Here is a 27,611-nt window from a genome sequence, read left to right on the forward strand (position 1 = left end):
TCAAATTACATATCCATTGGTCAAAAATCAAGATATTTTGGAGAAATCCAGCTCTGGTTCCTTCCATCTTCCACTCCCCTGGTACTCACACAAGGCCCCATCAAGAACTCCATTAAATGCCTCCTCCATGTACTTGCTGTGAAGCTTCTGAGGCCACCATTAGGAACTCATTCCTTTGGGCCAAGCATTGCTGTCCCCAGCTGCCTCTTGATATGCCAGTCCTGTCGATCAGAGATAAAAGAGTATGGAGTCTTTCCTGCCTAGGCTTCTTCCTCTCTTTGGAATTCCTGAGCAGCTTTGGGACAGGTGAAACCAGTGGAGGAGAAGGGGACAAGGTCAGAGGAGAGTGATAGCCTGTCTGACCCCAAAAGAACTGGGACACCCAGCTGTCTCACCTCCTCTACCGCAAAGCCGCAGCCACAGCTGCTACATTCAGGAGCAGTGCTGGTAAGTGTGGGTCCAGCAGACGGCAGCCCTGTGACCTCTGGGTTGAGAGTGTCTCCCTTGTTCTCCCCACCCACGCTTCTCAACCTGAGGACCGAAAACCTGGCTTTCTGGTAATTTGCTTTGGGGTTCACTCAGGGACTTAACGCTGCTAGTCAGATGTGAACCCCAAGGACAGCAGGTGGGGAAACCAACATTCCCCAGAAGCCCTCAGGTCAAGGCAACTGATTGACAACGAGGAGGCTATTTTGCATCCATTTCTTGCTCCACAGGGCCTTCCCGTAGCCTTGGGCTTTCTCAGGTGACATTGCTGACCTAGACCAGTGTGACAGATTGGCAGCCTTCTGCAGTACTATTTTCAAATTCATGCAAAAAAAAAGTCCCTGCTCTGGACTCCCCAACACTAGGGGAACCAGCCCTGGCCTCCTCTTGCTGCACCCTTCCCACGAGGCAAGGGGTCCTTAGGACCAAGGCGACATAACCACCCAGAGCTCTCTGTCTCCTCTTTAGACCATGCCCCAGAAGCCCAGAACACAGAATCCCCTGAGTTGTCCCTGACCTGCCTGCCTACAGCTATGGCCCTCTTCCCCAGACACTTCTCCTTGAGGGTGGGCCAGGCCACTGGTCTGTGCACCCCAGACCCCAGGTGGCCAAGGGATGGCTATCTGTGGGGGTGGAGATGGGTAGAACCTGGTATTGCAGTCTGATGTGTCCACAAACATGAACTTGAGGCCCAGGAAGAGCCAAGGGAGGGACAGGTAGAGGGGGCACACTGCAGCCTGAGGGCTGTCTCTCCCCTCACAACCTCGTGTCCATAGAAAACGCAGCACCCAAGAGTTCTCAATTCAAAGCTGGCCTTTCAGGTTCAGATGAAGTTATCTTTGCCCAGAGAGAATGTATTTTATTGAGGACTTGGTAAACTTGGTTTATGACATTTAACTATTTAGATAGGATACGTGGCCTCTATCTGTACTCTTGCCCTGGGTCCTGCAAAGGGAAGGCTTGACCCACCCACATACTTTGTTGGTTTGCAGAATATTTTTTAAAATTGGGAGATTTCAGGATGGGGTGCTGTAGTTCAGGGGTACAGTGCCTGCCTAACATGTGTGAGACCTTGGGCTCCATCCCCAGCAACAAATAATAATAATAATAATAATAATAATAATAATAATAATAATTTGGATATTTCATGTAGAAATTCTGATTTAGATTTTTGTGACAAATTGGAAGAAACAGCAACCGCTATGCCTGAATTCCCACAAGGCCCCATGGAGTGAACTCTACACTCCATCCTCAGGTGGCCACACTCTCCAGCATTCCCTATTGTCCCATGTCCTTTGAGTTCCATGCATCTACCGTGTGTACCTTGGGGCATTTGCATGTGGGTCACCTGGCCTCCAGGAGGAGGCTGGGATGTCAGAACAGCCCAGGTCAAAGTTCTGGAAGTTAAGTCTCTACTCAGTGGCTGCCGCTCCAATTTCCCCGTGTCGAGATGAGGTCAGCATTGGCACTTGCCCTAGCCTCAGCCGTCTGCCGTCTCTACCAGGCTGATCAGAAAGGAGAAGTGGAACTTTCTGGGGTCATTAGAAAGTGGAGAATGAAAGGGGAAGAGGAGCCCCTGCCGGGTGATGGGAACGGTGCACGTGAGCTCTGCATCTCTAGCTGTTCCTGGTGTCATTCAGAAGATGCCCGACACAGGTCATGTGCCTTTGGCGGGGGTTTCTGGGGGAAAATCACGCAGGACAGCAGGGGTGGGAAGAGCACTCTCTGACTGGAAGGAAGCTTGCCCTTGAAAAGCCAGGTCCTGCCAGGGCTAGCTGTCAAGGCAGCTGGGCTCAGAGTTCCAAAGAAAAATAAACTCTGTGCAGTGCACGTGACATCTGGAGTGATGGGCTTCTTTGCTCTGGCCCTTAACAGAGGGGTGGGAAAGAGCCAGACAGAGCATCCACACCAAAAAACCAGGTCCCAAAGGAATGGGATGCGAGAGAACCTCCTCTCCGCACACCCCAGTCCACACTGAGTCTCTGCACTGGGAGAGTGTGCTGTTTTGTTGGGAGACCGAAGGTTAAGATTCCAGATTCAACAATAAGTGCTGGTGAGGGTGTGGGGGAAAGATACGCTGATTCATTGCTGGTGGGACTGGCAAATGGTGCAGCCACGGTGGAACCACAGTATGGAGAAACCTTAGAAAACTTGGAATAGAACCACCCTCTGATCCAGCTATCCCACTCCTAGGGCTATACCCAAAGGACTTAAAATCAGTATACTACAGTGATACAGCCACCTCAATGTTTATAGCAGCTCAATTCACAATAGCTAAACTGTGGAAGCAACCTAGATGCCCTTCAATAGATGAATGGATAAAGAAAGTGTGGTATATAGACATGATGGAATATCACTCAGCATTAAAGAAGAATAAAATCATGGCATTTACTGGTAAATGGATAGAGTTGGAGAATATCATGCTAAGCAAAGTAAGCCAATCCCCCAAAACCAAAGGTCTGATAAGTGGATGCTGATAAGTGGATTTCTCTGATAAGTGGATGCTGATCCATAAGGAGGAGGAGCAAGGGAAGAATGGAGGAACTTTGGAATGAGCAGGGGGGAACGAGGGGCAGGGAGGGGGGGTGGGGAAGATGGTGGAATGAGATGGACGTTATTACCCCTATGCATGGGTATTATTGGACGAATGTTGTGACTCTATATCATGTACAACCAGGAAAATGAAAAGTTGTGCTCCATTTGTGTAAAATATCAATAAAATTTTTAAAAAATGATTCCAGATTCTCCATAGGAAAGAAAGCGAGTGTTTAGGGAAGGTCTTTGGAGCCGTCTCCCAGTCTCTGAATTAAGGGTCTCTGCCCACTCTCCACATCCTGGACATTCATGGGCAGTAGCCTTGTCGGTGGGAGCCTCAGTGACTGCAGCCTGCTTCCAAAGGCCTCCCTGTCAGTCTCCTCCCTTGGCTAGGCCACAAGGAGGCCAGGTGACCACATGCTGAGCGTTTCTTTTTGTTCAGGCCATGGTCTACAGGGTTAATGCAACCGCCCAACACTGGCATCATCCAGAGGTCAGGGAGACACGGGGCAGAGCAGTCTGGAGTTGAGACCTGGCCTCAAACTAGCCAGCAGGCTGAGGAGGCTCTGACCAGGGAAAGGGGCCAGCTCCTTCTTCCCCATCCCCCTAGCATGGCTGCCCCCAGGGAAGGAGCCTGCAGTGACTGTCCTTCCCAAGGGCCAGTGGATGAGATGGGGAGTGGCTACTGAGGCAGAACGGGAAGCCTGGCAAAACGACCCCGGTGGCTTGGTCCCCAGCTGGTCAGCAGAGGCCGTATATGCGGGCAGGCCCCCCCTGGGTCTCTGGGCACTATTGTGGGCGCGTGTGTGGCAGGTGGGCCTGCAGGCTCTCATCCTGGGGGTCTCTGAGCAGGGGAAGAGGAGCATCTTGGCTTCAGATTCTGCCCGAACTAAAGACAATCCTGTTCCCTGAGCCCCTCAAAGTGCACAGGTGCAGCTCTGGGCCTCGTGGAGACGGGCATTTCACAAACTCTTTGTTGGCACTTTCAAAGGGAGGTGGAGGGGGTTCCTGTGACAAGGGTGACCGGCCAGCTTGAGCCTAGGAGCTGCTTTCGGGTTACTCAGATACCTGGCTCTGGGCCTGGCACTCGGCACCCCCAGGACTGGGCCGCATGGACGGGGCTGGCTGGCCGGGGAGTGTGTGAGGGAGACAGTGGGTCCCCCTGGCCTCCATCATCCGGCGGCATCTGGCACAGAGTCTTCTCGTGCTCACAGTTAGAGAATGAGGCCGGGTGTGTTGGGAAGGTTCAGGATTCGGGAAGGCGCGGACAGCAGATGTGGGGAGAGGGTGGAGATGCGCTGAGAGGACCCCCATCTCCCGGGTAGACTGACCAGACAGAAAAGAAGAGGCATTGGCAGAGTCTCTGGAGCTCTAGGAGGTACTGGAGACCAAGAACAAAGAGAGGGCCCCACCCCCACAGCAGGTGGAGTTTTGAGGGACAGGGTCATAGAGGGACAACTGCCTTGTCCAACTGGTTTCTTTAAAAATATTTATTTAGAAAACTCACCCTCCCCTGCCCGCCTCCCTCCGTGCCTGGGACTCGGGCTTCCTTTTCATCACTGCCTCGGGCCTCCACCCGCTTGGAGGTCCAGCACACACAGGCTGGCTGCCACCTGCTGGGAGGCCTCTCACCCCTCTGTCCTTGTGTCCAGTCCCCGCCTGGGGCTCTGTCACTGGGTCTCCAGGTGGAGAGTTGGCTCTGAGGGACAAGGGCAGCCTCGCCACAGTCCGGGTGTCCCTCCTGAGGCCTGCGGACATCAGGGGTGGGGAGCTGTGCTCTCCCCTGGTCCGGAAGCTCAGGGCTGGAAGCGCGGGGAGCTGACGTGAGGCTGGTGGAAGGCATGGGCGCTGTAGACCACCTCGGGGGGCGAGGGGGTGCCGGTGGCCAGCACCGAGCAAAGGGGCTCGTGGCTGCTCAGCACCGACGTGAAATACTTCATCTCCTCCGTGAGCTGCTTGATCTCCTTGCGCAGAGCTGCGTTCTGCTTCTCCAGGTCCTCACTCTCCTGTGGGGGGAAGGACCAGCGTTAGTGGTCAGGGTCAGGGAAGGCAGGGCTGGCAGGCTGGGGAGGGAGGGGGAGGCCAGATTCGTTTCTCACTAGCACAGCCACAGAGAAGGGCATCAGAGGGCTCTTGTGCATACGTGAGAGTGTGCACACGTGCATGGACGTTTGTGTTTGTGGGTGCACCCGTTTGAGTATGTACGTGTGGACGTGTATACGCATAGATACTGGATGGACCCACTTGACACTGCTGATACTTGTCTATTTTGACTTCTTAAAAACAGCAATTTCACAAAATGAAACCTTAGCCCATTTTCTATTGCTATAATCAAATACCTGAGGATGAGTAATGTATAAAGAACAAAGGATTGTTTTTTCTTTTTCTTTTTTTTTTTTAGCCCACTGTTCTGGAAACTTGAGGACATGATGCCAGTACGCATGTGGCTTTTGGTGTGAGCCCTATGCTGCTCTGTGCAAAGAGGAAAAGTGGACAGGCAAGTGGGTAATGGCAAAGGGACACGTGTAGGGGAGAGAGGGGAATGCTAGTCCTTCTTTATAATAGTCCACACTTGGAAACCAGTCCAATCCCCTGAAAGTAGGAAAAGCGTTGATTCCTCTTAATGACCTAATTCCCTCTTGAAGGCCTCACCACCTCTCAACCCTGTTGTGTTGGAGACCCAAGCTGCACCTGAGCTCAGTGCCCGCACACAGGGTCTCCTGAGCGTCTGTGGGTTGAGTGTGGCAAGTATGTGCCGAGGGGAATTGTGTGGCAGCCCGGATCCTGAGGAAACGCAGAGCAGCTTGTGAGAACATCTTGTACCAATTCACTTCTTTCCATCCCCTTACGCAATATGTTCCCCAAACGTTCCTAGCATTTCCATTCAGTCTTATAAATACACTCCATGGCTAACTGTCTACTTGGCCCAGATTCTGGAACATGAGGGTCTCTGTAAATATTAAAGGGTCCAAGACACCTACCATGTCTCATTCCACTCCTATCTACCCACCAAAGGGTTTTCAGTACACTAGTCTCCTCTTACCCTGAGGGGATATGTTCCAAGATGCTCCTAAAACCTGACATATACTATGTTCAGCACCTACTAGTACTCTACATAGTACCCAACATATTCTGTGCTTTTTTCTATATATACGCACACATGATATGTTTTATTTATAAATTAGTCACAATAAGAGATTAGCAATAATTAATAATAAAAATAGAACGATCATAACAACATACTTTAATGAAAGTTAGTTAAAATGTCTGAATTGTTTATTTCTGGAATTTTCCACTTAATATTTTCAGACCACAGTTGACCGTGGGAAACTAAAACCACAGAGGGTGAAACTTTGTACAAGGGCAATGAGGAAAAGACCTGTCCACTCAGTGTGTCTGAAGCCTGTATAGAAACAAAGTCCTTTGTCCAGAAAAATCTTTTCCCAGTTGCTTGGGGGAACCATCTGATATATGCTAACCAGGAAAGCCCAGGTTAAGGAGCACTGATTCCTGAATACATCATTATTAAGCCAGCAATTGAACTCTGCTAATTAACAATCACTGAGAAACAATCCCACCTTCAGAAAGCCTGAGAATGCATTTCCAAAGTGATTTTGAGGTTCACCTTCTGTGACTGAATCCTGCAGGTCCACTCTGCTAATTAAGACCCCCATGAAAGGGGGTGTGGCTCTGGAGATACCAATAAATTACATTTCAGTTGAAAAAAACAACCTGGTATTTGGTGACCAGGTTTTACTTTTCTAGTTCTAGTTGGTTTAGGTCAGTATTTCCAAAACTTGCCATATCACAATTAATTTGAGGGCTCGATTAAAAAAAAAAAAGCCATAGTTACAATCCTTCCTGAAATCTAGAGACTGGGGTGTTAGTGAGTTTGAGATTTGGAGGGCGGGGGTCTAGAAATCTGAGTTTTCAACAAGTATCCCAGTTCATTCTAATGACCAGGCAAGTTTGAAAACCCTCATTAAATGTGATATTAAATTTGTTTTAAGCTGGGGTTGTGGCTCAGCGGTAGAGTGCTTGCCTAGCATGTGTGAGGCCCTGGGTTCAATCCTCAGTACCACATAAAAATGAATAAATAAAATAAAGGTATTTTGTCCAACTACAACTAAAAAATATTTTAAAAAATTGTTTTAAGTGGCTGGGCATGGTGGCACACGCCTGTCATCACAGTGGTTTAGGAGGCTGAAACAGGAGGATTGCAAGTTCAAAGCCAGCCTCAGCAAAAGCTAGGCGCTAAGCAACTCAGTGAGACCTTGTCTCTAAGTAAAATACAAAATAGGGCTAGAGATGTGGCTCAGTGGTTGAGTGCCCCTGAGTTCAATCCCCAGTATCCCCCCCCAAAAAATTTTGTTTTAAATATCCAAGCACTTATTAAAAGTGCCCATTTAAATACTTGGCACATCATATGGACTCTAGTGTTTGTTGATTGACTGGCTAACAACATCAATTGCTGGCATGAAGAAGTTGGCTCAGAAATTTGGTGGGCGGTGATCAAATGTAAGATAACTTGACTTTTAAAGTTTGCCCTAAATAACCCATCGAGAGCATGAGAGAGCTAGATGGAATTCGTCAGTTACGCTGCCGATCATCTGGCCCCACATCCCCCAGGGGTTCTTTTTTAAGCCGCAGAGGAGCATACACATGTGGGCTTGCCCATCATCCAAGTTTTTTGTCTGTTTTCGTTTTGGGTTTTTTTTTTTTTTTTGGGGGGGGGTGCTGGGGATTGAACCCAGGGCCTTGTTGGAGCTGGACAAGTGCTCCACCACTGAGCCACAACCCCAGCCCTTTCATCTGTTTTGAAGGACAAATGCAAACACTTTCAGCCTGAGTCTGACAAATCCTGAAGGAGGCTCTTAGCTAGAAAGTGTGCCTGGGTCAGGGCAAGGAAACCCCCCTCTCTAGAATGGAGCAAGGGGACACCAGAAGCTGGCACAGGTCAACCTGTTCCCTGCACCACTGCTGGTTTCCTGGCACATCCCAGAGGCAGGTCATCCCCCCTTTACCGAAAGGTAAGATGAAGCAGTAGCTGAGACTGGGGGGGGGGGTGTCGTTAAGACGGGAACTGGGGGCCGGGAGCCCTGGCCCCTTGCTCGAGCCCTTTTCCTCGCCCCCTCTGAGAGTTTCCACTGGTGACAACATTTACTGTAAGTTTGGTGCTCTGAAGAGCCTGGGCAAACCCCAAGGCAGGAGGGAGGGGCGGGTGGGCCGGCTCTGGCCTCGCCACCTAGAGGCAGGCCGGGCTTTCGGGAAGTGACAGCAGGCCCTTCCTCCCTCCCAGGCAGGGCCGCTCTCTCTAGATTTCTCCTCTGCCCACCCCAGCCCAGCCCTGCGCATCCCAGAGGGCTAGAAAGCGGCATAACCACTGCCCGCCGCCCCTGACCAGAAGACAACCACCCGTGACAAGACACTTGTCTTGGCCCTGGGAAGCCAGCCGGCTTCCTGCAAGGGCCCCAGAGGAACCCGCCCTGCCAGCCCCCTGGGGCCGCGCAGCAGCCAGACTCTTACCCAGAGCTCAGGCTGCACTTCCCTTGCGGGAGGAAGTGGCTGATCTGGGGCCCCGTCCCTCCACGTTGCTGCCTGTCAGCTGCTGCTCTTCAGTCCACTCTGACACCGCTGGGGACAGTTTTGCCCTGGAAAGGACTCGCATAGCTAAAGAGGCAGGAAAGCAGAGGTCTATCCAGAAGGTGGACGCCCAATCCCTTAAGTTGCCCGCGCAGGCTGCGAACCCAGAGCTCAGTGAGCGGGAGGAGGAAGCCTGCTTCTGGGCGTCTCTGTCAGCTGCTTTCCACATTTTGGAATTCCTTTAGGGCCACCAGGCTCCTCACAATAACTCTGAGGGGGACATAGAAAGCCTCCCGCTGTCCTTATGCCCCCTCTGGGGATGAGGCCAATCCTGGCACAAACCCTCATCACATACACTTTCCAAACGAGCTGCCAAGAAGAAGTGCTATAGAGTTCACTTAGACGGTCAAGTAGTGGATCCAAGGACCCCATCCAGGGAGGGCCTAGGGCGCGTGGCTTGGCCTGTGCTCCCACCACACCCGAAGGCTTCCTCTGTGGGACTTCAGACGACTGAGAGTCCTCAGCACCCTGTGGTCTCCCAAGACAAAGCCGGATCTTGGTTCTGGTGACTCTGAAACACTGCATGAGGACCCCAAGTTGGCTCACCTGGCCAGCTTCTCTGGAAGAGAGCTATCTAGAAACCACACCTTCCTGCAGACAGAGTGAGGGCCCATGGTGGACTCCATGGGTGGTTACCAGGGATGGGGATCCGAGATCCTGGTCCTGGCTGGGTGACCCTGAGTGATTCACTTTCCCTGTTGATTCCCAGTGGCCTCAATTTGAAACAGGAAGACTGGATCAAATCAGTGAATCTCTACCTTCACCATACCCTGGGATCCCCTGGGCATTAGCAATGGGCGGACAGATGCCTCTTCAGACTTCATAGGTCTGGGGTGCAGCCTGGACATGGGCTTGGTAAAGGCTCCCCAGGGCATGTGACAGGCAGCTAATGTTGAAACCCACAGAATCAGAGGATCTGCAGGCCCCTTTTAACTCTCCAACATTTCAGATTGCCAATTTGCTACCTGAGCGTCTCAGCATACTAGTCTCTACCCAGGGAAAGGTAAGCACTACTTTTTATGGTCTCCTCTGCAGCATTGTTCTGCTCATTAGAAGTGAGGCGCTGAGTCCAACCCACATTTGAAGGAAGATGCAGGAGGCTCCCTCTCTGGGAATGATCAAGAATCACTTGTGCCAGGCATGGTGGTGCAGGCCTGTGATCCCAGCGACTAGGGAAGGCTGAGGCAAGTTGGAAGCCAGCCTCAGAAACTCAGTGAGACCGTCTCACCATAAACATTTTTCAAAAACGGCTGCAGATGTAGTTCAGTGATCGTGGGTTTAATTTCCAGTACCCCCCAAACAAAAAATTAATTAAATAAACCTGATAAAATTTGATATTTATCTGGAGGCCTCAGTCCCACGAACTTACTGATTCCATCTTCTCCCTTCAAACTCGTGCCCATGTTTACGATTCAACTTCGCCTGTGGCGTTACCTGTCGCCCAGTGATACTCCTGTCATGAACCACAATCCGCTAAGGAGGAGGCTTCCTTGGGCCCTGGGAACATTCTGGGAAATCCCCTATTGGAGGGGCTGATGAGGGGGTCACTTAAAGAGCTTTCAAGTGATGGGGAATCCCCAGGCACTTCCCTTACACTCAGGCAACCAAGTTGGGACAAAGACTAGGGACAGGCTGGCATTTCCAAGCTGGGCTCTGGCCCAAGGCTCTAGCGGGGACTCCCCAGGCCTTGTGGGTGGGCTTGGTCCTTCCTGCCAGCTCTAGATTAGTGCCTTGACCTTCTCCTTATACCTTCTCATCACAATTTCCAGAAGGGCCAAAATAGTCCCTGTGCGTTTCCTCTTTGACAGAAGGTGCTGTCATCTATGGGTAGGGTGACCTTTCAGCTCACACCCACACTTAAATTAGAGAGTGGTGTTTGAAGTTTGTCCCTCACAGCCAGGTGTGTGTGGGATCTCATCAGGTGCCACCAGCCCCTACACATCAAATGCACACAGAAGTGGAGCCCGCCGTTCTTGGAGAAGGCTTCCGATGGAAAGATAGGACACTTTCCAAGCAGTTGGGGGATCTGTGACTTTATCTTCTGCCATTCCTGGGGATATTAGCCCCAACCCTTGCCTCTCGCCCTGAGAGGAGAGAAGAGGAATTGCCAAACCACAGGTCTTGGCACTGAATGACCTATGTACCTATTTTGGAGAAATCTTCACTCCTAGGTTGTAGAGCTGAGGCTCTAGGGCTCTAAGTGCCTTTGTCATTAACAGATGTTTAAGCCAGAAGGGCCACCCTCAGGGGCCTGCATAGAGTCACAGGGTTAGGAGGCTGTCACCCTGCTCCTTGGCTTGTAGACTATGGTTTCATTGACCTAAAACGCTGTTGGTTGGCAGGCTCAGCACCCCTCCTGAACTCATTCTCTCTTACTTTCCTCTAGAGACACCAGAAAAAGAGTCACTCGAGTACCCATCTTCCTCTGCAGTGAGGGTGGCCACGTAACAGAATTCTGACCAAAGAGACGGCATCAGAAGTACAGGGTGGGGCGAGAGGGCAGGGAGCAAAGCTTCCCTTCCCCGTGAAAAGGCCAAGCCTTGCAAGGACACCCTCCTTCAACACAGATGGGTGCCTGGAAGTTCAGCGGCCACAGTGCACCTCAAGGATGAAAGCCAGGAGCCGAGATGACTGTGCAGAGGGAGGCGCTGGGTGCACCCCTGCTCTAGCCTGCTCTGGGGACTTCTGAGCCTCTTGTTATGCGAGAAAACCAAACTTCCACTCCAGGGCTGTCTATTACTGGGACCAAATGCAATCCCGTCTGGTACCTCCAGTTAGGGAGGTTGTCACCAGAGAGCCCAGTTCTAGAAAACCACAGAATGACTAGGAATTGCCATTAGAGCAAAGGTTTGATGTGTTGGTTTGGTCTGTGCCATCAGGCCCCTGGCACAGAGTGTCTGGGTAGACGCCAACAGAGTTGCCCACGGGCCTGCTCCTGATTCTGGCTGCACGCTGCAGTCACCTGGAGGGCGCCAAACAGTCTTCCTTCCTGGACTTCACCGTCCCCAGGTTCCAATTTCATTGTTCTGGGCTGGGTCACAGGAAGCCAGATTTTAAAAACGCTTCCCAGAGGAACCTCGTGTTCAGCCAATTTGAGAATCATGTTCTTAGCAGATACCTCTTAAAGATAATATAATAATGTTAGTGTTTAACTTTATTGTATGTATCTATATATTTTTATTTTATAAACAAAATGCACTGTGCACGCACGCACACAAACACATACTCTTTTACACACACACACACACTAGGGATTGAACCAAGGGGTGCTTAACCATTGAGCCACATCCACAGCTCCCCTGCCCTTTTTTGTTTGTTTGTTTGTTATTAAAACAGTGTCTTGCTAAGTTGCCCAGGCTGGCCTTGAACTTGTGATCGTCCTGCCTCAGCCTCCCAGGTTGTTGGTATTATAGGCATGTTCCACCAGGCTGATATATACTTTATATTTTTATTTTATCAAATATATTTTATTATATAAAAGTATAAAATATAAATACAAAGAATTTTAAAGAGTTGAGAGAACACTTCTAAGTTAAACATTTTTTTCCCCTAAAAGAAAATGCCCATTTAGACACTTTGTAATTCTATCACTACTGTAATTGGTAAATACAATTTCTAGTAATCCACCAGTTCATTCTTATGATGGACAGGCAAGAGGTAGGGAACCTGGTCAAATCTCAATGATTATAGTTTTATCATATTAGTTCCCCTTGAGTTCTGTGAGGGCAGGAGCTACTGCCATTGTCTTCACTGCTTTGTCCTCTGTGACAAGGACAGTGCTGGCTCATAGTAAATGTGCACTAAAATCATGTTCATTTGACTGCCAACTTGGAACCTGTGATAATTTACCCAAACCTAAGAAGTACCTATGAGAAAGTATACTAATTAGACTTATGATATGCACAAGGGAATATCTGACCCAATATTCAAGTACATTAATTGCTTCTGCTTTATAACTTGGGATCGTTACATAGGAACTCCACTCACAGAACTCTGACATCATTTCCCCAGCTTGAACTTGACCTTCCCCATCCCAACCAGACAGACTCAAGCATTGTGGTGCGAAGCCAAGACAGCGAAACAGCTGGCGTTTCTGAAGTTATTAAAAACAACCAGAAAGAAGGGCAGCATGTTCATGCATGAGAACACATGGAATGATGAATAAGGAAAGGCTGGGCTCTCCAACCTAAGGCCCATCTTCTGGCTCACGTCTTTAGACTTACTTTTCTTTCCAATGCAGAAGAGAAAATATAGCCTTGCTCTCACTTATCCCAATGAGGTGCCATTGCTTCCCATTTTGTAACCAGAATCTAGACTGAGAGAAATCTCCAAGCCAGGGTTAGAATCAACTTTGTGGACCCCCACCCCAATCCAGTCCTTGCTTCCAATAGCTCAACTGCCTTCATACGACTTCATTCCCACTATCTCTGCTCCACCAGGCGTCTTTCTGATGCCTCCCCCTGGGCTTGGCTGCAAGGTTCTGCTGAAAACTCCCTTTCCCCAGATCCCTCCACCTCTTTCCTTTTTTGGTACTGGGGATTGAATCTGGTGCACTTTATCCCTGAGTCACATCCCCAGCCTTTTATTTTGAGACAGGGTCTTGCTAAGTTGCTGAGGCTGGTCTCAAATTTGTGATCCTCCTGCCTCAGCCTCCAGTGTGTCTGGGATTACAGGTGTGCGCCCCCATGCCTGGCTGACCTTGCTCTTTTATTTGCATTTGATTTCCAATTTTAGGGCCTCGGAACAGCCTTCTCTCATCACTATCGCATCCTGTCCCTTAACCACTTTCAACCTTGCACTATTTCATTTTCTTTGAACCGTTTTTCACATGGTGTGCTTAATGTGTTCATTTATTTTTCCATTTTTCTAGACTTGAGGTTGAATGTAAGGTACATGAAATCAGGGTCCCAGCCTGTCTGGTCGCTGCTACTATATTCTCAGTGCCTAGAACTGACCATACCTGCAAGGAGGAGACAAGAAATATTGCTGAGTGGATGAATCAATTCTGCAGACAGACGTGAGCTCCCGAGCTGGGAATAGGACTCTTCATGAACAACATTCTGCCACCACCACCCTCTTAGTGAACAAGAAGGCCTGTTCTTGCAGCAACCAAGGACCCACAGGTCCTCAGTTGCAGGACATTGCCTATTGGCCCTAGGAATTTGGGCCCTCAGCTTGGATTTGAACTTGAGTTTCCATAGAGCTCTGGGTTACCTTCCTTGGTTCCCCTAAGTCTAGGGTGTCCAGATATTTCCTGGGACTGCCCCAGCTCACACTTGCTGCCCTGGTATAATATTTCCTAGTGCCCTTTTTTACTCTCAAAAGAGTTCCTATTTGGAAGATAAATTATAAGGTCTCCCACCAAACCTGACCCCCGAAATTCTAGCTTAATGATCTCTTTTCTGTTCTCTTAGTCAGTTTCCTTCAGAGTTCCCTGGACCCTCTATTTGGCCATCTCCTCCTCCTCCTCCTCCTCCTCTTCCTCCTCCTCCTTCTTTTTTAACATAAACATGCACAGTATGGGGGAGCTGGGGTTGTGGCTCAGTGGAAGAGCACTTGCCTAGCTTGTGTGAGGCACTGGGTTTGATTCTCAGCACCAGGAATAAGCAAATAAATAAAAATTAAAAAGATCCATCAATAACTAATAAAGAATATTTTTTAAAAATGCACAGTATGACTACCTTAAAATATATTTAAGAATTAAAAACACCAACTAACCAAATCATATTATGTACATATATAAAAATGGCAAAATGAACCCCATGATTATATAAAATAATGATTTACCAATAAAAAATAAATTTTTAAAATTGGAAACACCCATGGCCCTGGTCCCCTAACGTACCTGCTTTCATTTGTACATACTGTCATCTTGTCCTTTTAAATTAGTATGCCTTTTTAAGAATATTTCCATTTGTTTGTCTATGATAAGAAATAATATTGTGCCAGATGCAGTGGCGCACGCCTATAATACCTCATGGTCTTGAAAGGCTGCTGCAGGGGGATCAGGTCAGCCTCAGAAATTTTGTGAGATCCTGTCTTCAAAAATAAAAAGGACTGGGGATGTAACTCAGTACTAAAGCACCTCTGGGTTTAATCACAGTAACAATAAAATAAATAAATAAATAAATAGTAAAAGAAAATAAATAAGATAAATTAGTATGCCTACTTATTTTTACAAAATCTCAACCATGGTACATATACAGTCAGCATTTTGCTTTCTGTTGTCACTTTGGCACTCCCACACGGTCAGTCACTATAAGTATTATTTTAATGGTGATATCATGAAATTGATGATCCACAGTTTACTTAAAATGGTCTTCTAATGTTGAACCTTTGGGTTGTGATCACCATCTCACTGGTGTAAACAATGCTGGAATGAACACCTGGATGCGTTTGGGATTTTGTCTTTGTTCAATTATTTTCTAGAAACATAGGTGAGAGATTAGCAGAGCAAGGGACAGACAAATCAATCCTCCTGTCACCAGAAACCAATACGTGTTATCCATTTCACAACAACTTGTGCAATCTCGTGTCAACAGTGCCTGGAGCTGACAGTATCTACACAGAGCAGTGGCTTAGTGCTCTAAATTTAAATCATTTCTTTTTGCCTACCAGCTTTATGAAGGTTTCTTTTTTTTTTTAAAGAGAGAGTGAGAGAAGAGAGAGAGAGAGAGAGAGAGAGAGAGAGAGAGAGAGAGAATTTTTAATATTTATTTTTTAGTTCTCGGTGAACACAACATCTTTGTTTGTATGTGGTGCTGAGGATCGAACCCGGGCCGCACGCATGCCAGGCGAGCATGCTACTGCTTGAGCCACATCCCCAGCCCTATGAAGGTTTCTTAATTTCACTTTAATGTTACAGTAATCAATAACTAAGGAGGAAGAGCACTTTCTCTGCATCTGTCTCAATGTAGCATTCTCAACCACAAGTGATTTTCCCTCCAGGGGACATTTGACACATATTGTGAGTATTTTGGTTGTCATAACAGGGGGAGGGAGTGCTATTGGCATCTACTGGGCAGATTGTAGATTTTACATTTTGCAATGCACAGGATAACCACACGCACACAACAAAGAATTACTGGACTCAAAATGTCAATAGCCAGGGTTGAGAAACCTTGCCTTATTGTGTATCATTTTCGTAATCAGAATACAAAATTAGGTTATTTTCATTTTGGTAGGAAAAATGTTGTGTAAGATGTCAGTTCATAGCCTCTGCCCACTTATTGATGGGAGTCTTGATGTTTTTCTTTAAAAGATTTTTTTTCTCAGTATAAATATTAAGTATTTATTTAATTTGATGCAAATATCAAATCTCCCCCAAATCTCATTGTCCTTTTAATTTTGGGTGACTACTTTAAAACCTTTTTTGAATAAAGAAACCTGCAGGCTTCAGCGCCCCTTGACCTTGAGCTCTCCTTCTGGTCTCTCGCTGTTTGAGTGTTCTGGAGATGCTGAGAGCCCAGGCTGTCTGCGCATCTGGTTGATGGCCTAGTTCTCGGCGTATCCTTTGCAAAAGGACCTGTGGCATCCACCTCACCCACCTAGCAAAGCTCTGTCCAGCAAAGTAGCACAAAACAAAAGTAGAACAATGGGGAGGCCAGAGGTTTGGGTTCCTGGGTGTCCTTGAGAAAGTTTCTTTGTTGGCCACATGACAGGTTGGCCTGAAAGATCTCTGAGTTTTCTTTGAATTCTATCATTTTAGGAACAAGTAGTATGACCATAACCATTACCATTCCCTTTAAAAGGCCACCATGTGGGCCCATGGTGAGCTCTTGTACCGACATCCCACCCTCTTCTTGTGGGTCCTGGGCTTCCCCCTACAAAGCAGGAGAGACTGGGAAGCCCTTTGAGCAGCCTGGGTTCTTTGGGGAGACTCTCACTCTTCTCAAGAGAAGGAAGGAAGCCTGGCTACTGCTGGCAGTGCCTCGGGGAGATATCTGCTGAATGGTAGCTGTCATTTTGTGACCTGGGCCCCATGATCCTTTTAAGACTGACTTCTTTATAGTCTCCAGATCAGTCCTTCCCCAAACACTCTACACTTCGCCCCCAGATCCATCCTCCGTGGGATAAGCAGTCAGTGGTGAATTGCCTTGGCATGTCTTTTTCCCCAAATAAAACAGTCAAAATTTTAGACTATTTTAGACTACTTCTGATTTTTTTTAAAATGGCACGCATTCATTATAATTTTAAAAATGCAGAAAAGTACTTAAGGAAAAAGCTACTGAAACTCAGCCACTCAGAAACAACTACTATTAGCATCTTGGAGAATATTCTTCCAGACATCTCTTTATACATGCAACTGTTCCCCAAGCCACAGATTTAACTCACATGAACAGGATTATACTCTACATGTTCTTTGTAATTTACTTCTTTTCTTTTTTTTTAATTTTAACTCAATGCTACCCCACTGACATCTTTTAAATTGGTACATACAGATCTTCTTGATAATTTTGGATACCAGCATAAAATTCTGTATGAGTGTATTTATAATATGCTAATCCATTGTTGTTAGCCAGCTGCCGAGTTTTATAGCATTATCAAACACTTTCTTAAAATGTTTAGTATTCATTCGGGGCATGGTGGCACACCCCTTAATCTCTGTCATCTGGGAGGCTGAGGCAGGAGGATTGCGAGTTCAAAGCCAGCCTCAGCAACAGTGAGGTGCTAAGCAACTCAGTGAGACCCTGTCTCTAAATAAAATACAAAATAGGGCTAGAGATGTGGTTCAGTATTTAAATACCCCTGGGTTCAATGCCTGATATAAAAAAAAAAGTGTTTACTATTCACAAATACTGGTAAACTGAGTATCCTTATATATAATTTTTCTTCAGTCTCTTGTAAGTGGAAATACTGTTTCAAAGGTTATTCTTATGTAAGATGTTAACGTTCTTTGCTATACAACCTTCTCAAAGAACGGTTTCAATTGATATAGGGATATCTTTACTTTCTTGACCAGGCCTGTTATTGACAGATGGGGGAAAGTGTGAATTTTGGAGGACATTGTTCTAAAAAAAAAAAAATAAAAAACAGAAAAATAAATTCAGGTAGAGATTCCAAGACATATAGAGTCAAGGAAGATGAACACATCCTCATGAAAGACTGGAGAAAGAGGCAGTAGGGGTGAGGAAGATGGGTTCTGAAGATGCAGCTAGGTAGCCTTGGACAAGCTGCCTAACCTAACGTAAAAAAAATTATTAAATAAGGCTTTGGTGCAGATCGAATGAGATACTGCCAGCTGAGCACTCAACACACAGTGCTTGAAACACAATTGTGCTCAATTATTGTGTTTTTAAAAAGAAATTGATAGCAATGGTGGCCCAAGAGGGGTGTCTCTTTTTCATGGATGCTTCACTGATTTTACATTGAACCTTTTAAGGGTAGATCTATCCAGAATATTCCTTTGGTGCTTCATGGATCCATAACTTCTCTATGCCCATGAACATTAGGCATGGTCTCCCGGAGAGAAAGAAAAAGAGCCGTAGGAGTGAAATAGGACCACAAGCTGCCTTCTCTCCCAGAGCTCCCCAGAAAGCCAACAACAACAGTGCCATTCTACAGGAGGCCCGTGGGTAACATCTTTACTGAGTTCCTTCATTACTCAATTTCCCTCTGATTGTAGACATCGTATATCTCACATCATTAGCTCAAAGATTTGTTATTGCCTAATGTACACTCGATATTTTTCTGTTGTATATAACATTAAACATGTATCCGGGAACTAGTAAACCTCTCTTTTCCTAAATAAGTGTGAGATTCCTTCAGGCACCACCCCCCATCTAAAGGATGTACCTAGGTACCCAGCTCCCAAATTTGGCCCTGTTACTCTAACTTGCTTCCAGTTCCACCCTCAAGGCCAGATCTGACTTCCAGTAGCACATCTCTGAGCTAAATTTGCCCACGGTCCCCATCTCCTCTACCTTTAGTCTCTTCATGAACCAGGCTGCTTCTCTTTTTTTTTTCTACCCACAGAGGATTCATCCCAGGGCCTGCGCCTGCTAGGCAAGCACTCTACCTCTGAGCCACATCCCAGCCCTTTTCATTTTTATTTTGGGATATAAGTTGCCCAGGCTGGCCTTGAACTTGAGATCTTCCTGCATCAGCCTCTGGAGTAGGGAGGCTACAGGTGTGTGCCACTGCACCTGGCAACAATACTTCTTCATTAATCTCAATTCTCTTTCCCACTTACTCAACAGTCATTCAAAATCCTCCACGCTGTGAGGCTCCCAGGAGCCACTACAATCAACTGGGATGGAGAGCTGTTTGATGGGTGATATCATAAGTAGAAAAGAAAGCATTCAATGCATATGTAGCAATGATCAATGTCAAGAATTTCAGTACCTATCTTATAAAAATAAAAGCAACTGATTAAATAAAAAAAGATTTAAAAAGGAAAGTATCTCTCTCTTAGACGTTTATTCCTACTTTTCAGAAAAAAAATCATCAACAATTTTTTGGGTAATCTATTTGAAAATTTCTGTTGGTACAATCGTGTACAAAGAGTTTTTCTTGTTGCTAAAAACACAGAGTGGAAAAAACCAGGTGCCATATTTATACTTTTTTTCCTTTAAGAGTATAGAAACTTGATAATCTTTTCAGATCAGCACATTCAGATGTAACTTATTAATAGCTCCTCAGTATTCCACTGAATGGACAAACTCTAATTTACTTAAGCACTCCTTTACTGATGAATATTTAGCTTGCTTCCAGTCTTTTCTCTAAGAAACAACGCAGCAATGATTATCTTTAAATGCACAGCGGTGGATAATATGTGGACGTGTTTGTGCGTAGACTCCTTGATGCTGACCCACAGGACATGAGTGCTCATAATTGGAAGCGGCATGGTCAAGCTGCCCTTGACCAGGGATGCACCAACTGTATTCCTATTGGCAGCATGTGATGGTTCTGCCTTTCCATTGCCTTGGCAACATCGTGATTTAGCAGCATTTTATTTTTTGCCAATCTGGCAGAGAAATCTCACTTTTGCTTTAATTGGCATTTCCCTCTATAAGTGAAGTCTAGCATATTTGCACGTATTTATTTGCCATTTATCTCTCTCTGGAAGTCGCCTATTCGTAATCATTGCTCATTTTTCTTTGGGGTTGTTAATCATTTTCCTATTCATAAGAGCTTTCATATATTAAGTAAACATACCTTTTTTTGGTCATAAATGTTACAGATATTTTCCCCCCCAGTTTATCATTTGCCTTTGAGTTAGCGTATAGTATTTTGAACTATATAGAATTTTTTTTCACTTTTTAATGCATAAAATTTATATATATATCAGTTTTTTCCTTTGTAGTCTCAGGAGTTTTTATTTTATTTGAAAAAGACTTCTTCAGGCTAAGATCAATTTTTTAACATGCATGGGTTTTTTATTTCCCCAAATTTCTTTCTTTTTTGATTTAATCTGTCTCTGTGTGTCATATAAGGAACGGAGGGTCCATTTTCCCCCTTTTTTTCCAAGTGATGAGACAGTTGTCACAACTCTATGGAAGAATTCTGCCCTCCCTCACGGGAATGAAATGCCATCCTGGTTGTCTTGAATTTGTTCTAATGTCTTAGGAAATGTCACAGGTATTTGGCTCTTAAATTTTAAATTTGTTTTTGGGTCTGTTTCTGTAATCTGTCCAATGCTCTGTTTTTTCCAAATCGTTTCAGCTTAGTCTGCTCATCCCTCATTCCCCTTCTTCTTTAGCATTTTCTTGGCAATTTTCAGATGGTTCTTTTTCAATGGGGATTTAGAATAGCTCATCTAGTTCTTCCCCAATTTCCAGAAGACCCTACTGAATTTTTATTGGGAGCACATTAAATTTATAGATTAACTTAATGAAAATATTAACTTTACATAAGATACATCTTTCTATGTAGTATTTGAATTTTTAAAAAGTCAGTTAGAATCATTTAAAAGTTTTTTTTTTTTAAATTAAACCCTTCATGATTTTTGTTAAATTTATTCCTTTCTCAAACATTTATTTTTTAGTCTTAGGTGAACACATACCTTTATTTTATTTTTACGTGGTGCTGAGTATCGAACCCAGTGCCTCATGCAGGCTAGGCAAGCGCTCTACCTCTGAGCCACAACCCCAGACCTCTTTCTCATAGAATGGTGGTGGTTGGGATTTTTTCCTTCCATTAAATTTACTAATTTGTTATGGTTGGCATGTAGGAAAGGTATTACTTTTTGTTTTAATTTTGGAAGCTGTCTGTATTCTCTTATTAGTTCTAATGGCTTTTCAGCTGATTATCTTGGATCCACTTATTTAGCTGCTGAGATTTTTTAGGAACTAACTGGGCAAGTCATGCCTTTCTTCTTCTAGTTGACATCTGTATTGTACCTAAGGGACCCTACAGTTGCTCGTGGAAGAAAAAAAAATAAGTATGATGGGCACTTGTGTGAGACATCAAACTGAAAGAGAATCAAAACTGTATGTAGACTCTGTTTTTGTAACAATTACAAAAAGAATCACTTGATCCACTATGCGTCACCTCGGTTCATTTTGGAACACAATCATCACTAAATGTTCTTTCCCTCCTGTCATTTTAAAAGGAATCAATGTGTGTTGGTGGGAGCCATGAAGAGGACAGCTACTCCAATGTCCAATAGCCAGAATCCCTTACTCTCACTGGAGAGATGAGATAATCGTCTGGGAACTTTGAGATAGATAATAGTGACAACAGTTGAAACCAGGAAAACAATGTCACCCCAGCATTTGAGGTCTAGACCCCAAGACAAGTGTGGCCTTTATTTGATACCATAATTTCTAAAGCCTGGTCTGCAAAGTTTTGGATGAGTCCTTCAGCTAGAGAAAGGTGCCAGAAGATTTCCTGTGTAGCAAGCGTGGAAAGGGGTCAAGGGCAAACCCAGCCGTGAAACTCGACTCAGGTGGTGAATAGAAGCTTCTACCTGAATTACAAATGTGATTGAGAGGACAAGGTATGGGGAAGAAGGGCGTCTGTCGACCCAGAGGAAATGAACAGTGCAAACCATGGCCAAGCACTCTGCCTGATGGTGAAAATTTACATGCTGCTGCCCAAGCTCCCACCTGAAGCCAAGAAAAACAAATTGCATTGACAGCAGTGCACAGGCTTGCTGCTTCGACTCCGATGTGATCTGCTCACTGGGGAGAAAAGTGAAGATGAATGTTGTGGTGCTCAAAAGAAAGAAGTGGGTGAGGAGTTTGAGCTCAGATGTGGGGAGAATGAGAACATTCTAGAGATTGAGGCTGGGGTGTGACGGTAGATATGCTGACCCCATGACTGGAGGCTCCATTGACCTACAAGTTCCAGAAATTACCCCCAAGGTAGTCACAACCAATATAATTAGGCTCAACCTTTTGGTTCTGACTCTTGTTTTACAGAGGACGGCCGAGTCAGAGATGGAAACCTTGCTGCTGCAAAGAGGCACATGTGTCTGCTCATTGGTATGCACCCAAGGGGGTGGACGGACACCAGGGGTTTAGATTTATAGGGAGATGGGGTGCAGCTCAAGATGAGGGGGGGTACCTCTCCATATGTTAGAAGAGAGGGAGTTACCTATCACTAGAGGTTACAAGATCCTTTTCTTAGGCATCAAAAGTGCCTGAGCCGGGTGTGATGGTGCACGCCTGTAATCACAGTGACTCAAGAGGCTAAGGCAGGAGGATAGCAAGTTCAAAGCCAGCCTCAGCAACATAATGAGGCCCTAAGCAACTTAGTGAGAACTAGTCTCTAAATAAAAATTTTTAAAGCGGATGTGGCTCAGTGGTTAAATGTCCTGGATTCAATCGCTGGTACCAAAAAAAGAAAAAAGTGTGCCTAAACATTTCAGCCTTAAAGAAATCTCTCAACCCTGAGATTCTGTGAAAATCTCTCTGTGTGTGTGTGTGTGTGTGTGTGTGTAACTTAGTTGTGATTTTTTTTATCTTACTTCTTATACTAATAACTATTATTATCAATCTTGTAATTAAATTTTTGGAGTATTTTTGTATGCCAGGCACTGTGTTGAGCTCTTTTTCTGCACTTCCCTATGAAGTAGTTACTGTCATTTCCCATTCTATAGATAAGGAATCAGAGTCTAAGGGAGATTGGGAATGGCTCTAGAGTCAGTCACACAGATAATAGATAGCAAGTGGCAGAGCTGGGATTCAAACCCTGTCCTCTGACCACTGAGCTGCTCACCTCTAATTATTTTCCACTTTTTTTTTAAAAAAAAAAATTAAAAACATATACAGTTTATAGTAATTTGCTTGTCTCAGGACATTGTCAACTTGTATAAAAAAAGAAGCTTTTAATCTTTTAAGTTGATATTTATTTGCAGACTCAGAGAAGGTGATGGATCATAGATGTTCAAGTTTAAAATAGCAAATGGGAGTGTTTCCATGTGACTCTAGGCCACAAAGAAATCACAGGGAGCATGTCAGTAGCAGGGACACGGACAGCTTAGCATTTAGACTGTTGACCACAGTTAGTACAGACTTGCTGTTCATTCATTTTTTTTTCCAATTTGACACATATTTATGGACTTAAAATTGTTAGCTTGCAAAGGAGGATATACCAACTACATTTCAAATAAAGCAAAAGAATCAATCAGAGAGGTTGGTGCAGCCTATTCTTGGTTTCCTGACAAAGATGAGGAAACATCTTTTGTTCCCTTTAAAACTGTATATTATTATTTGTACTGGGGATTGAACCCAGAGGCACTCTTAAGCCACAGGTTCAGCCCTTGTTAAAAATGTTTTATTTAGAGATAGGGTTTCACTAAGTTGCTTAGGGCCTTGCTAAGTTGCTGAGGCTGGCTTTGAACTTGCCATTGTCCTGCCTCAGCCTCCCCGGTCACTGAGATTATAACATATGCCTGCACTTTGGGTAAAACAGTATCTTAGTCTTGATGAGATAAAAATAGTCATGCTAACTGGTGAGGTGCCATGCTAATCATCCAAATTAATACAAGCGTATTCATTTTTGGTACCAATTGTACTTCTTTTTGCCATTGAAAGAAAGTACTAGAATATTTGAGGTATGGGAATGTTTCTGGAAGGATGAGAAGACCGTGTTGCTAGAGGAAGGAATGAGGGGATGAAGAGGAAGGAACCAGTGAAGTTAAGAGCTGGTCAAGCAAGGAACCAAGTAGAGGCAGAGTCAAAGGAGGAGGGGGAGGATGGGGAGATGCGGAGGAAGCTCTGCTTTATGAAGCACACAGCCGGGAGTCAGAAGCACTACTAGGACCACCAGCACTACTTGGGCCACCAGTGGAGCTGCCCCTCGGCCCCACCCAGTACCCTTGTGCCCAAGTGGAGAGTTCAGCCTGCTCTAGAAAGGCTTGGGGCGAGCGGCAAGGATGGGCACCAGACCAGATGTGTGCACTTGAACTTGTATCTTTCACATGGGGATATCATTAATGATAGAAATTTCAAAATAGAACTTTAATGATGCTTAGAATAAAGAAGTAAGGTTTAGCATTTGGTGGACTTCCTTGTCCCAAATGCAAGGACATTTGGGTGGTTCCCCAGCTGCCCTCCAAAGGGATGAGACTTTGTGTGGTCCTAGCACTGTAGGATAACAGGCTCCCCAAAGCACTTAACATCTCAATTTCTCCCCGAGTCAGTCCACCTTCTGCTCTCGGTGGCTTATGAGGATGGAGCTCTCTCTGGCTGTCCCCTCTCCAAGCCAGTGATTCTGTCTTCCACCCTACCCGGCCTCTGGGCTTCCAACACCCAATGTGTCCACTCCTTGACTCTCCCCAGGGAGAAAGATTCATTTCTCTTTTCAGCCTCTGGTACATTCTCTGCTACAGAATTTTTCAAATACATCCCAGGAGAGCTTGTCCTCCTCACCTTATAGCCCTCACCCTCCTCTTACTCTCCCCAGCTACACATCCCCACACAGGCAGAATCAAAGCTGTGGTCCAAGGGTCCATGGGTTTGGAGAGCAAAGCCCAAGCTCTCTGCACTCACCAAGTGCAGGGTGTCAGCTTTCTGTGTCTGCCTCTGTCGGCTCTTCTGAGCTGCAATGCGATTTTTCTCTCTTCTCTGAACTTTTCTTACATCGTCAGAGGAGTCCTAGGAGGTAGAGATAATGGGAATTAGGAGTTTGCTCTTCTCTTCTGAAGTAAAGTAGGCTTTTGTGGTACTGGTATCTGTCCATCCATCCATCCTTCCATCCATCCTTCTATTCTTTCACCCACACACCCACCCATCCATCCATCCTTCTATCCTTCCACCCATCCATCCATCATCCATCCATCATCCATCCATCCTTCCATTCATCCTTCTATCCATCCATCCATCAATCCATCCCTCCATCCATCTATTCATCCATCCTTCCATTCATCCTTCTATCCATCCATCCATCAATCCATCCCTCCATCCATCTATTCATCCATCCAACCTTCCTTGTCTTCATCTCTTCATGCACCCATCCATCCCCTTATTTTCCAAAAGCCTGCAGCCACAGGAGCATTCTTTTCCATACCCTGTTGCACATCCTCAGATCTGTCTATGTCTTATTTGGCCAAAAACTAGAGGAAGAAGCATGAGATCTCGAGGCCTCAATGGGGCTGTTTTGAGCAACAATGGTAAAACCAATGAAGGCAGTGTCTGTCGCCTCTCCTCCTCTTCAGGGCTGCTCCACCCTCACCCTCACACACACACACACACACACACACACACACACATCTATATCTCCTAGAACCCCCTTGCTGTTCTTTTTGGCTGTTTTCTTTTTCTTTTCATCCCCAAACCTTGTTGGGCATCTACTACGTGTCAACTTCTGCTCGAGAGTTTTCAGAGGTGCTCTTGTCTAATTTCCCAGTTCTGTGAAGCGGGCGTCATTATTTCTGTTGTATCCCGTTAGAACCTGAGGCCCTATGAGCTGGCCCAGGAGCTCACAGTAATCTGGGAGTGAGTATTGCCCCTTGCGGTGCTGAGTCCAAAGCCTTCCCAAGACCTCCTCACCACCAGTGACCTCTCTGTTATGTATCCCATGAGGTCTTCGGCCACACCCGGGGGGCCCAAGGCCCCCAGCCCAGAGCTGCCTTTTCTTTTCCTTCATTCCCTTTCTTCTGCTCAGCCAGTTTGACATTTCCCACTCCCGGATCAGAACACCCAGTACAAAAAAATATGCCAAAAAGAATGGACTCATTAGGGAGGCTGCCTGCTGTCGGGGGTCAAGGGTGGGTGCGCAGGAGGATACGGACCCGGGGTGTTCTCTAATTACACCCCATGATGGGTGTGTCTTCCGCTTGGCTGGAGAGGCTGGCTCCAGCTTTCTCCGCGATGCGTAGACGTCTGAGAGAAGCCCATGCAGCTCCTGCCCGGCTCCCTCGCACCTCCCTGCTGGCCAGAGGGCGCAGATCCCAAGCCAGACTCTGCGCTCCCCAGCAAGTGCAGCACTCCCGGGTCATTGCAGTAGGAGGGCACTGGGTGAGAGAGGAGGGCGTGCTTTTCCTCTAAGGGGCACGGGGACCAGATTACCAAGGAAGCCATGAGTAATTTCCTTCCTAAGAAAAGTACAGCACAGACTTCCAGGCAGTCCCAGCCACTCCGATACCATCTTGAACTTGGATGGTCTGCCCTCTAGAGGTCTCCACCGGGACTTCTCTCTCGGGTTAGCCGCTAAGGACAGATGCTCTGTCTGACATTTACCTTCCTTCGTTTTGGGCTGGGCATTTTGAAAGCCCCTTGGATATCTAGGCTAAGAAAAGAATGCAGTTGTTGAACCTCAGAGGTGGGGACGATTTTAATCCATGGAGATAGATACGTTGGAGGAGAAGGACAAGGACTTCCCTGGGGCGGGATGTTAAGGAGGTGGCAAGGAGGAAGCCCCCAGGAGCCGTGAGGTGAGTAGAGAGCCCAAGGTCTTGGCAACTCGAGCTGAAAACTCTTGACTTGGAAATCAATCTAGATTCTAAAATCTCCCAAAATCCCTGCCTCAATTCCCCAGAGCTGAGGTAAGCTATTAGCAAATGTCTCCAACAGGTTCCCAGGGCCATCTCCCCTTTATTTCCTTCCTCTTGTCCAGAAGCCACTGAATAAAGAAGCACTGGCTGCAGCTCCAGCATCTCCCTCCCTGCTGGCAGGTGTGGGGACAGAGGCAGCACCTCAGCAGAGATGGTCCTGCGCCAGGTTCCTTCTCCTCCTGTCAACTTGTTCCCAAAGTCCACCTTGACCCCTTTCCTCTCATGCCCTCGTGACTCTTCCAGGATTTGGGCTGTGCAGGCAACTTAAGGCTCCTCCGGTCATTTTCCAGTGCCGGAGAGAAGAGTGGACCGCTTCCTCTGAGTTATTTGACATTCATCCTCCCCTTTGCTACTTAGAAAGCTTCATGGGGGGACACCTGCAAGGCCGGGACAATGGGCACCATTGGGCAATGGAGAGGTAAAGGGGCTCTGGCAGAGCAGAGGCCACTGTGCACGGCTTCACTACAGATGCCATGTCTCAGTCTCATAGAGTGTTCATGCCACAAGCCACTTCCTCTCTCTGCAGCTCCCTGAGCAGGACAAGAGAGACTGCCCGGCTTCCTGCCCCCCAGGAGAATCCGAGGGTAGGAGAGAGAGAGCGGGGACCCTACCTGCTTGCCAGGGGGAGGAGAGCGGCTGAAGCTGGAGTCGCTGCTGTCGGAGCTGTGTGGCATGGCTGAACTCTTCCGGGCTCTCACCCACGGCCCCAGATGCCTCTGGGCTCTCGGGTCACCAGCTGGCCTCCCTTCCTGACGGTCCCTGGGCCACCAGCCCTCCACCCTCCACAGGTGCCTCCCCTACTGGCCCTGCAGCCACCTCTGACCCCTGCGTCCTCCTTGCTCTGGGGTGCAGGGGGACTGCTCCCCACAGGGACATCTCGCTCACTTTGGGGCTTGCGCGCGCTCTCTCTCTTGTGGTTTCTGGTAATTCATGCTGGAAGTCACGTGGGCGGAAACTTCAACAAGTTAGAAGGTAGTCGGAGAGAAAATACATATCTGGGAAAAGA

The 27,611-nt window shown here is 46.6% G+C and overlaps 1 protein-coding gene across 1 annotated transcript; it reads right to left on the reverse strand.

The window, feature by feature from the left end:
• Positions 1-4,566: 4,566 nt before the first annotated feature.
• On the reverse strand, positions 4,567-27,398 carry Batf (basic leucine zipper ATF-like transcription factor). The gene is made up of 3 exons (XM_026402307.2): positions 27,217-27,398; positions 24,603-24,707; positions 4,567-5,027 (listed from the first exon to the last, which is right to left on the reverse strand). The coding sequence occupies exons 1-3, from the start codon at positions 27,277-27,279 to the stop codon at positions 4,818-4,820; spliced, it is 378 nt and encodes a 125-aa protein (XP_026258092.1). The 5' UTR covers positions 27,280-27,398; the 3' UTR covers positions 4,567-4,817.
• Between the last annotated feature and the right edge of the window lie 213 nt (positions 27,399-27,611).

Source organism: Urocitellus parryii, chromosome 6 (genome assembly GCF_045843805.1).
Source record: "Urocitellus parryii isolate mUroPar1 chromosome 6, mUroPar1.hap1, whole genome shotgun sequence".
Lineage (NCBI taxonomy): Eukaryota > Metazoa > Chordata > Mammalia > Rodentia > Sciuridae > Urocitellus > Urocitellus parryii.